The following is a 12,580-nucleotide window of genomic DNA, read 5'->3' on the forward strand; positions in this document are numbered from 1 at the left end:
CTCTTCCGCCATAACTGCACCGGCCTCTTGTCGCTGCTTGCTCACATCACGACTCCGCCATGCCTGAAGTTAAGATGGGAGCTTTGTGTATGTTTTACCTGTTCTTTTTTGTTGTTGTGTTTTCTTTTTTTTGTTTTTCTGTTCTAATTTACATGCACTATTGTTATTATCTGCCTGTACTTAGGTATTATTGTCTTTTGCGAGCACACACTAATGAAGCAAGACTGTGACCCATTGACATACGGGATGGGGTAAGGGGGGAGGGAGGGAGGGAAGGAATACAGACACAAAAAAAAAAATGTATAGCCTATGCCAAGTATGCTCTAATGTATGATCCACAAACCAATAAAACACTTTATCACAAAAAAAGATGGGAGCTTTGCAAGATGGATTCGCCATGAGAAACACAGAAACGGGTGATTCCATCTGCTTTGCAAGATTATGCATAACATGGAGGAAAGTAATGATAGCATCTACATGAGCATACTGTATAGCAGGCGGTGTTAATTTTGGCAGTTATTTTTATTTTTAGTCTTAGTCTTTAGATAAAATGTCTTGAAGTTTTAGTTCCATTTTAGTCATTTCTACCCTGCTTAGTTTTAGTCGATAAAAAGTCCTCACATTTTAGTCTTTACTTTTACCCCAATCATTTATTCTCTTGCCTAAATCTGGTACCAAATCATGGTAGTGTGTTCTCTGCACTCTGCTAAACCTGGGGTCCCTGCTTTCTACAGCTGAGAGGCAGAACAGCTACAGATGCATTGTTTGTTGACAGATTTACCTACAGCGGAGAAATATGATGGAATTTTGAATGTCCGACAAAAACTACATTACATTCTAGTCTCATTTTAGTCATCTTGACAAAAACTAAACTTACTTTTTGTCAATTCTAGTCATCACAGATCCATTTTTGTTAGTCTCAGTCTAGTTTTTGTCATGGAAAAAAAAAAGCTGTCGACGAATATTTTTGGTCATAGTTTTAGTCGACCAAATTAACACTGATAACGGATCATCAGTTTCATTTTCACAAGGGCCAGCTTTTTCTTGACTGATGCTGTGGGGGCAGAGATACTCATAACAGCATTAATTCCTTCCAAAATTAATGGAACGTTAAGCTCTTATTATCTATACTGCAGCCAGCCACAAGGGGGCAATTGAGATATTTTGGCTACACATTTCTGGAGTCCTCTTGATGTCTATCAAGGGGCTTGATGTTAATCTAACACATAAGATCTAACAGATCTTCTGTGGAGATTTGCAGAGGGGAAATTTCACTCTCAAAGAGCCTTATATGTGAAATTGATGCTAAAAACTTCAGTCAAGATAACAATAATAAGTATGTCTCCCGTGCCAAATTACAGAAACACTAGCGTGCTTCTTGTCTGAAGAGCCACTAGGTTAAAGGTTTCATTTAAACTTCAAGAAAGAGAGCAAAACAAGACCATGCCATATTTTGCCCTCTCAAATTGTCTGAATTTAATACTCCTCTGGGAGCTGGATGGGAAGCCATGGGGGGCCTGATGTGGCCCCTGGGCCTCCAGTTGATGAACACTGCAGTAAGAACAATTATCAGCTGAGTTAATTAATGTAAAACTTCAAATACCTGGAGCTATTATTTTACCAGTGACTTGGTTTCAACCTCCATTAAGGAAATGTTTTATTAGTCCACATACATGCATGATATTCTGACAGACATTACTAACTACTAGTACATGAAAAAGCCACGGGTAAAGAAGCATCTGCTTCTCACGTTCAGTGCAGCTAAACAGGGATTCACTGTTCTATTCTATTTGAAGTAGTTTTACAGAGTTAGGAAAACCTGATGCTGCTACACATGTAAATGATATCCTGCCCTATCGTCGGGTATTTAATTTAACTCTGGAACTGGATCGGATGGGATCAGAATCATTAATGGCAGACACCCAAAGCCCAGGTATCAGATTGATACTGGAGCTAGAGAAATTGGATCTTTACGCCACTACTTTTTAGTTTCTTTTTTGGACACTTCAGTGATCATGCATGTCCCACAAATGACTGCTGCAGCATGCGGGACAGACGTATGCCATATTAATAGCCACCTAATAACTACAACCCATGCATGTGCTTATTAAAATACTTTCTAACCAACTGGAAGACGCTCACTTTCTCAGAGCCATCTTTTTCCACGGCTGCTCATTACAAATGGCAAAGGCCTAGCAGGAGACCTCACAGCACCTCTTTCTTTTTAAACACCCACTATTATCCAGTCATTACTATCAAGCACCTGATGTTGCAAATGCTGCTATTTTTCCATCTAAGGTGACACTCAATGAGCTTTAAGAAGCATAGCTGTCTGAATTTTAATGAGCACACAGGCAATTAAAAAGAGAAAGTTGGGTAAGTTGTGCTCCACTGAAGCACAGCGGATGAAGTTGAAGAATGGCCACCATAACGATGATGCACCATGCCTGCTGCATGCCGACTGGCAGGCTAGGAGAAAGGCAGTTTAAAGTGATTGTAAAACTGCTGCTGCAGTAGACCTAACCTGACAGGACACTTTATATCCCATCAACCCTTCGAGCTGGGTGGTGGTTGCATCTTTTAGTAGTTTTTGCTGGAGGTCAAGTTAAATGACCCACCCCCTCTGTGTTCTTGGAGAAATGAAGGCGGTGGTCAGCTCTGGAGGTGTCGTCAAATGTAATGACTCCCATCAAGACCCTACAGTGCGCTTTCACCTCTGCTATCGTCCAGCTGAGCTATTGAAGCGAGTAGTGTGACCTCAATGGTTAAAGCTAATCTCCATTCAAACACAAATTTCCACTGACAGCCATTTTATTTGTCCTTCTCTGGCTTTACAAAAGGTGTGAAAACAGTGTTACATGTTTTCTTTCAGAGTCCCTAGCAGGTGGTGGATGGCTACCAGTCCCACAGAGAGGGAAAAGCGGCTGCACTAATGCACTTTAACAATGGAATTATGTGTTTCAGCTGCAATTTAAATTTTATAACATAGGAGTTTCTGCAGGACCAGATTATTGTTTTTTTTCTTCTTGCTGAAGCTATTTATCTGAGAGGTTAGAGGCCATTTCTGTGCTTAAGACCCATGACACAGAAAGTAGTGGTATCTCGTGGCAACAGTGAAGCAAAGTGAAGGGAAAGTACTGAACTACTTAAAGCTGTTAGAGTTTCTATCCAAAGTAATTAAATCCAAACTCAAAGTCTAACTGAAAAGGAAACAGTATTGATTTCTCTGCAGGAACTGAAAACACAAACCACAAAATAAACCGCAGATGCAGAGGGAAACTGGATCATATTAAGTGGCTTTAATCCCAAGGGCAAAGCAAACAGTACAAAACACTGTGAATTTAACGTTTATTAAAGATAAGTAAAAAAGGCAAACATTTGCTCCCCTTTTCCTGAAATCTGGTGGTAATCAATGTTTGCATTTGTGTGAGATAAAACTGCACAGCTGCTGAACTTTTGAGGCCTATGACTTACAGACACCCACATGGACTAGTGAAGAATTGTCCATAAAAGTCCCTGTAAAGTGAAATCCAAACTTTGTGTGTTAACAGACTGGATATGTTGGAATATATTCGCTGTAAGAGATCTATTCGTTATGGATTTTTTGATTTAGACCATTAGAAAATCGTTCACCTCTTTCCTGGCTTGGTTTGATTTGGTTAGGGCAAAAATCCGAGCCTATGCCACCACCAGACTTTATGGGGAATTGCCCAACCCCCCTAATGCTACAATGACCAAAATAACCGAACACTTCACGTCTATAAAGTCTGTTGTTAGCTGATGTCACTGCCTTCATTGAAAGCTAACAGCCAGCTACATGCTGTGATTTTGTTCATTGTGAGGTACATTTTCCAAATTTATCAGCCTACGGGTCGGAGAGATTTGTACCAGAAAACAGTAAATTTAGTCCCCAACTTCTATCTCTGCTTTGGCACAGAGTCAGGCAGCTGTGCTCTGATCAGAAACATTTTTTAAATTGGAGAGGATCGTATTTCTTGTGAGTGGGCGTGGCTTCAGCTCATTCAACTGACACACCCGTAACAACCTAATTTTTCATGATTGATCCCCGGCGCTCCCATCTGCATATCTATTTTTAACTGTGGGTAGAATTCTAACCAAATGAGATAGAGCAAAATTTTTTTTTCGCATATAAAACTAAAGGAGTAACAATAACACATCACAAATTCAATGTGTTCTAGAGTACTGCTTCCTTCTAGAAATATCCTTTTCTTGCAGGTCACAAGTTGCACTTATTATTGTTTCAACATGGTCTTCTGCAAACACATGCATGCTCAAAAGTATCTGGTACCTTAGAGATTCGATTGCACTTCTGTAAATACTTTATTTTTGAAAAAGATCTTTTTGCAAATTGAGCACACTTCATTTATACAAATAAGTGTATTTCAAAAATGAAGTTATGAACATATTCAAAATATTTTATGTGGTTTTGTTTATTTCATTTTTTATTTAACCTTTATTTAACCAGGAAAAAAACCTCATTGAGATTAAAAATCTCTTTTGCAAGAGTGTCCTGGCCAAGACAGCAACACATTCAACAGTTATACACAACACACGCAGTCATGAAACACATAAAACAAGAATTCAATAAATTAACAAAGAAAAGTCACAATTTTAGACAGACAATTTTGCTTGGATTGCCCACATGTAAAGGATAAGGTGCATCAGTCAAAACATCTGCATGTGTCCGACTCCAAGTCGCTCAACATCGTCTTAAAAGTGTTCAGTGAAACCAGTTCTTTTAGTTTCAGGTCTTTTTGTAGATCGTTCTAAGCTTGTGGAGCTGCAAACCTGAACGCTTTCTTTCCCAGTTCAGTTCTTACTTTTGGGACAGACAATAAGAAAAGATCCTGAGACCGAAGATTATAAGATCCTGTGTTCTTCTGACTGATGTAGGTCAGAAGGTAGGATGGGAGCAGACCAAGAATACATTTATAAATAAGAACACGCCAATGATTGAGTCTGCGTGCGGTTTGAAATGATCTTGTGCAACTTTTATACAATAACAATTTTGAGGGATACAGCTGTGACATCTCTGTATGTAGGAAAATATGTTGGCTTGTGTCTTGCGTTTTTTTTTTTTTTTGCACTTTTGAGCAATTTATTTTTTACTATGGGCTTATAACATACATATCATTAAAATTTGGGTCACAGAACTTTTAAAACTAGTTAATAGTATACCTTATTATTGCTTTATTATTACTTTTTAATGTATTGTCATGACTATATATGATTAATTTACTTAGTAATTTAGTAATTTACTTATTTACTTACTCTAAGATTTTTTTTTATCACTTTACTAGGACTTTAAATTTTGTATTGTATACAAAACACACATAAGATGTCTAAAAAGAGAGTAAAATAAGGTCACGCCTCCTTTACAACAAAAACAAAGGTTAAAATAGTCACATTTAGTGAAAATACATTTCTAAAGTAACTCTGCTCACACTTGTTAAGCACATTTACAAAACTAAATGCAATTATAAAGAAAGCAAGGCTTTAAAACAAAAATAAAAACAAAAATGTCTTGGTCATTAAGCCACACTCTGAGTGGGTTCTGGGTTGTTTCTAAGCTTCTCATTAGTAAATCAGACAAACACAGGAAACACAGGAAAGGAAGTGTGTCACTTTCTCCAAACATGTGCTATGGTAGAATATACAATACAGCAGAGATCTGATACTAAATAGGAGGAAATGAAAGTAAATAGCGTGGCTGTGTATATTTTCAGAGAGCTGTTATTGGGACATTTTTGACAACACTCGAAGCTGTTCTATAGCTGCGACCCTCACCCCCTCTAAAAAGGGAGAAAGGGGAAATGGACACTCTTGTTCCTGAGTGCTGCAGAATGCTGGTAGTAGGTGGTTGCTTTTTGCAGGTATGCTGGCTTGAGTACAATAATGCATTGTATAAGGGTATAGTGCTTATTATCACAAAGCTCAAAGAGATGACAGAAAGCCATTACTGCTCAGACAGATGTCACATATCCAGATATAACCAGAGGATATCATGGTCTACCTGAAAACAAGTGAACCTGTGATCAGAAAACTCAGGTGATAACCTGTGTACAACTTGCCAACAACACATTCTGGGTTATGGATTTCTGCAGACATGATAATCATGTATATTGAATAGAATAAATGGCACCATGGGGTAGGGTTAGTTTACAGAATACATTATCCAAATAAAGTTAAAAAATAAACCAGTCTGTTTGAGAAGATGAACTGTAACGGCCCTTAACGTCAAACGTCAATACTGCAGCACTGTATCAATCAGACTCATTGAAACTCATAAAATACAATCTTCAACTGTTAATCACACTGCAAAACCTCACATTTTAGCAAGTGTATTCACCCACTTTTAACTCAAGACATCTTAGTGAACTTAATGAAGCCTAGTGTTAGTTCATGTATGACACCATGATCAGCTGATTCTAATTATCACCCCCAGCTCCCAAGGCCAATTTACAACTCTTTTTCTAAACACTGTGGTGTATTTAAACACGCCATACTTCTCACTAATCGCTGTTTGCATTAATGCTGATGCACCATGCTGTTGCTGCAAAACCTTAACCTCCTCCTCCCCAGCTTCCTCCTTTACAACACAAAACTTGTTGCACCGTGCTACTATGGATTGATTTCTTTTGAAATAATTTTAACATAACCATACATATAAATACATCTATCCATATGAGGGCTTCTAGCCATGTAGTCCTTGGAAAGTCAAAGCATGCTGCTTGACTAACCCAGAGAGCATCTTTAGAGCAGAGCCTTCTCTGCTAAGTAAAACTGTAGATCCACTTTGCAAAAAAATAGTTAAATGTATGGCAAGAGTGTTCCTGACTGAAATGTAAGCTAAAACCACCTGTGAGTCTAAAAAAACTTTTATTTCAAGATAATGCAAGTAGAAAAGTACCAGCTGCCAAGGCAAGCAAGCAATTTTACTGAAGATACTTCACAGGAGATCTGACATGAGATTTTATCTCTTTCAAGAAACTTGAGTGACAGTTACATTTGATACAGTTTGAGTTTTTGCAGAGCTGCTGTCTTATCTTTGATCAATAGTAATAAAAACATTCATGGAAATGACGTGACAATAGCAGCGTTGAGAGTCCAAGACTGAGACCTGAGCATCAGCTGATATTGCTGGGTACTTCAAAAATATGTTTCACAGGTGGAAAAATACAGATTGTTGAGATTTCCGTCACCAGTTATTGGCCTGGCTATATTCAGCTTCTCACAGACGATCTGCTTCTGTGTTTTATTCTACCAGTATGCTGTATGCGATTAATACATCGCACTACTTTACTAAACGTGAGCCACTGTTCTTTGGCTCCGCTGAGATGTGTGTGCTCTCTGGCTCTGTTTTCACTCTCCACAGTCTAATCTAATGTCCTGTCCACAACACTATCTGATTGACTAATGTCACTAGAGTAATATCCAATTAGCACAGAGGTCTGGCACAGCCAGAGCATTGCATCACCTCCTGTTTTTACATCGCTTTAGTGTTGCTCCGTGTTGTTCCTCATGTTGACAGAGCTAGTGCTGAATTGTTATTTTGACTTTTTGATCATGACACTAAGCTTCTGATCCATTTTGAAATGTTTAAAATATTAATCCTTTTATGCTAAATGTCTGCTTATAAACGGTTTATGTTTTGTCTAGTCATGAATTAAACTGTGCATTTTAACAGCACTTCCAATCAGTTATTCATGAATTTTAATGGTGTGTCACATCCTCAATTAACTTCATTACACACTGCAAGGATTCAAAAAATAATACAAGCACCTGGTTGAACCTGAAATGTTTTTAAGTTCAAAGCACTCCTTTTCTGTCTAACTAACAAAGCTGCACTGTTACAATGAAACTCTTTCTCATCTTCTCTCCACACAAATAATTCAAAGACGACAAGGGCATATTTAATGGCAATGTCCAGTTCAGTTTTAGACTTTATCATGATAACCGCTGCCCAGCGTCTCTGTCAATTTTTGATCAAACAAGACGTTTTTTTTTACTCGATAAGGAATCTTAAGACATTTTCAATCTTAAAACTGTTGCTCCACAAGGTCTTATCATACTCCTACTGCTCTTATTTGTAACATTTAGATGTTCGCAAGCTGCCATCAAGCAGATAAGGCCTGTATTTATTTTTAACTACGACTTAGTGTAGGTTAGAAGTCAGCTTCACTCACTATTAGGGGTTTCCCTGAGCCGTGATGGTTCTGGGTGGCACTAACACTTGTAATTGTTTGCTTTTAAACAACCAATGAAGAAAAAGAGGCATGCATAACAAAACACACAAAGAAGAAAAGTGAACTACAGGTGCAGGAGTGCAGAGCTACAAGACTCGCTGGCTTCTTCCTCTCATTAACTCCACTGTGTTGCTTAAAAAAACCTCTGCATGTGAAAGTAGACAGGTTGAGGACATGCTAATACATTTTAAAGAAGAAACTTCTCTGTAACTCTCTTTGAAATCAACATCCCATCTCGGGTTTCACACGAGCTACTCTGTGGTCCATTAGTGATGAACATGAGTCCTGATTTTGTACGATTAATACGCACTTTAGACTAGAAGAATCAAACTGTAAGCTACACTACGGTCAGCTTATAAGTAATAAATGAGAGAAAACTAGAATTAGGCCTGCAAATTCGGGACTCTGTTCCTTTTTCAATGATGAACTGAACCCGCATTGTTCCTCCTGAATCTGGGGTTTGACAATCGGACGGAGCTTCCCTTCCAGCACCCTAGAGTAAACTTTTCCTTCAAATCCAAGGCCATGGTTCTCTGCCGGAAAACGGTGAACTGCTCCTTCCAGGATGGAGGGAGTCTTTGCCCCAAGTGAAGGACTTCAAGTATCTTGGGGTCTTTCACAAGTCTGGACAGCCGGAATGGTGCAGCATCGGCAGTACTGCGGTCGTTGTGCTGGACCGTTGGGGTGAAGAGGGAGCTCTCAATTTACCGGTCGATTTACCTCCCAACCCTAACGACTTTTCTTCGGAGGTTGGCTGGGCTCAGCCTTAGAGATAGGGTGAGGAGCTCAGACATCCGGAGGGGGCTAGGAGTAGAGCTGCTGCTCTTTCGCATCAAAAGGAGCCAGTTAAGGTGGCTCAGGCATCTGATCAGGATGCCTCCTGGTCGCCTCACAGTAGAGGTATTCCAGGCATGTCCGTCTGGGAGGAGATCTCGGGATCCCCCAGATCCAGATGGGTGGACCTGCTTAACCTGCTACTCCATGACCCGAGCCCCAGATAAGCGGAAGAAAATGGATGGATGGAACTGAACCGCACCGAACCGTGACCTCTGTGTACCATTACACTCCTACTCACTATGGCTTGTTTTTCTGCCTCGTTCTCTCCTGCGCTCTCCTGTCTGCTCTACCAAATGTTCAGTTACTTCTCTTCCTCCTTTATGGACAATGGCTCATGTTATAAATGTAGAGTATTTCTAGCTTTGGGCGCAAGGGTTTCTCAATTAGAGAGGCAGCTTGCACCACCTGTTCACAGCCTTCATTTGCAGATCTAGTTGGCCAGATTTGAATTGATTGTAATGTTGTAAATGTAAACAACTATAACTAATGGATTACTTTTACTTTAAAAGTCATGTTGGCTCCAAATATAGGTTATGCACCTGCACCCTTGTCTGTGACTTAGCTGTACAGGTTGGTGCATTGGCTGGAGTTCTTCCTAATGCGTAATAAGAGTTTTTAAAACTGTACAGAATTCCTATTCAAGTGCAAACACCCCCATGTGTAATCATTAACTTTCAGATGTATAGCACATGTGACATGACTGTTGCACATAAATGACTGGGCTGGTAAATCAAAAATAAAACACCTCCAAACACAGCATTATTCTGTGCCATCAAAGCTGCCAGGCTTAACTCAGGCAAACAAGCAAAGGCAAGAAAAGCTTTTTTATTAATAGAGCCTGAATAATCTGACTATAAAGCAATCTCTCAAATGTCACAGTCTATTAACCTCTTTTGTAATTTCCCTTGCCACTTAAAGGAATAACATTTTAAACAGCCCTAAAAGATGATTCATATTTTACTTGCTTAATAAATGCGAATACATCTAAAAACAGCGGTGCATGAATGTTAGGAAATACTCAATTGTTCATGCTGCTCACACTATAATGCTGCTCAAAAGCCCCCCTACATCTTCATCAAATGACACTGAGCTAAACCATGAAGGCATGTGATAACATTAGCCTGGTGTCAGCCCTTCTTCAGAGCCGGTCTGTGCAGCCCGTTGGGATATTGCGCGTGGTGTTGAACTGTACAAATGAACCTGACACGTCTGAGGCAGAGAGGACAGGACAGAATGTGTGGTCACTGAGGTGTGATGATCAGGCCGGCTTGTGTCTTAGCTGATGAAGTGGGAATGAGTTTCTAGAGCAAACTCAGATGCTCCTCTCTCCTTCAACGCTGATAGCAGCGCTCCGCTGAGCAAACAACAGTCCAATATCATGCAGCTGCACACACATATAGGCTGAGACTGAACAACATAGGCACTGCAAAGTTGTGTCGGGTGTAATTTTTTTATCTAGGTAGGTCAGATTCCTACACATCCTGTGATAGCATAAATAACAAGCATGCAATTCCATCCTTAAAAATCACAGGACAGGAAGGGAATGTGTTAGATTTACTATCCAATCAAATTCAAGCACACTGGGTTGTGTATCACTATGCCATAAGGTTACACTATGGAATATGGCCACTGCTGTGAAGGATAGAAAAGCCATGTGTTGGGTTGTGGCTCTGAGTGCATTTGTGTGTGTGCATCTTCTCATTACCTGCTGCTACCAGCGCCTGGCGACTCGGCCCCGAGTCTGCATCTTTCCAGCTGATTGGCCACAATCTGCCTCTCCACTTCCAGCTCCCTGGTTAGCCGCTCAAACTGCAGCTCCTGCTCGTAAACACAGCACAGGAAAAGAGAGGGGAAGAGGGTCAGGGAGCTGGTCTCATCACAGAGAGCTCGACATACCATCGACAGATCGGACTAATTTTATGTCAATACGAAGGCAGCTTGCTCTGATAGTGTCTTGCTTAATTGTTGCATGTAGGTTAATGATGTTACTAAATAGGAGCTTAAAGCAGCATTTTACATAGAAATGTTAGCTCACAAAATCATTCCATTGCAAACTTAATGGTGCACTCACACATACATAAGCAGGCTATAAGGTACTGCCATTTTTCCAGCCCACACAGGCAGATAAGCACCACTTCAACAGCTGATATTTAGCCTTGGTGGCATTGTTCCTATGGGAGTCGTTTAGAAATCAGCATTTGACTAATTATCTAGCCAGAGCAAGGCTGTTACTTGCAAAGCTCTCTGGCGTATGCACTGCATTGTGCCACTCATAAAGATATACATGGGGTCTTTGCACACAAAAAATAATCCACTCAGTCATTTGCATCAATTTGGAACACCTTTTTACTCACTAATACCTCTGTGTTTAGAATATCTGCTCTCTAGTACCAACACTTCTGGCCTCACTCACCATAAGTCAGAAGGCAAGATCCTGGCATGTGCTGTCCTTAGTTGTACCATGTAATGTCCATTTTCATGCTCACTTACTCAAACACACTCTCACTCAAATCGGCTCTGAGCTTCTTTGTGACCTGTCTGAGGAAGTTTAGTCACTCAACAGCACTAAGACCAACCTCCTTTTCACACCTACTCTCCAATGTTCCCTGAGGACACACTGAAATCTCCCTTCACATTGTAGATATGCTCCCCCTCCCCCCCAAACTGCTGCTTTATACCCTCCACTGCTCTCCTCTCCTCAGCTGTAGAAATGTGAAGCTTCACTGCAGTGGGCAGGAGGAAGAAAAATGCCTGTTTCCTTAATACTACAGCATTTCAGCATATCACTGGAAAACCTATGCAATGCTTTAGGGAAGCCTTGTTATACACTATCTTTGTGCTGCAAATGCAATATGTTAGAATAAGACAGGAAGACATTAATGAATTAAAATACACTGTAATTTAAGAGTTTAGATGTACAAAAGGGACATTATAGCTCATTTGCCTGTCTTTAAGATTGGCTAGATCTGTTTGTTCAGCAACAACTCTGTCAAAGCCTCAGGAGCTGTAACCTCTGGTATAATTCTCCCCTAACAATATTTCCAACTCAATCTACTAACAAAGAATTGCAGAGTTTGTATAATTCTTAATATTAAATCCAATTTTTATTGAACTATATTTGAGCTAACACAGCAAAGGGAATTTTTGAGACAAATAAAATCTATTCTTGCAGCTGCTTTTCAGTAAAGGCTTTCTAGGAATTTCCTATAAAAAGCAGCAGCAGAAATTATTTAGAGTCTGTGAGTGGTGAGTTACAGCAAATGTAGCTTGAAAAAGCAGTAGAAAGTCTTCTTTAGCTAGAGATACAAACAGGAACATCAGAAGATAAAACTTCTACCCAGGAAGGCGGACCAAACAATTATTGTTGAAGTTAACTTTCAGACCATTATCCCAATTATTTATAATCCAGCTCAGGACAGTGTAGGGAGGCAGAATTCTCATTAAATGGCTTGGATCACTGCATTACCTGCTTATTC

The 12,580-nt window shown here is 39.8% G+C and overlaps 1 protein-coding gene across 5 annotated transcripts in view; it reads right to left on the reverse strand.

The window, feature by feature from the left end:
* The window catches only part of pkp4 (plakophilin 4), a 142,602-nt gene that overhangs the window by 69,685 nt on the left and 60,337 nt on the right, over positions 1-12,580 (reverse strand). For all 5 annotated transcript variants that reach the window (XM_041807007.1, XM_041807004.1, XM_041807008.1 and 2 more), the window contains one exon: positions 10,810-10,922. In XM_041807007.1, the coding sequence (XP_041662941.1) occupies positions 10,810-10,922 (113 nt within the window). The remainder of the gene's footprint in view (positions 1-10,809; positions 10,923-12,580) is intronic.

Source organism: Cheilinus undulatus, linkage group 15 (assembly GCF_018320785.1).
Source record: "Cheilinus undulatus linkage group 15, ASM1832078v1, whole genome shotgun sequence".
In the NCBI taxonomy this organism is placed as follows: Eukaryota; Metazoa; Chordata; class Actinopteri; order Labriformes; family Labridae; genus Cheilinus; species Cheilinus undulatus.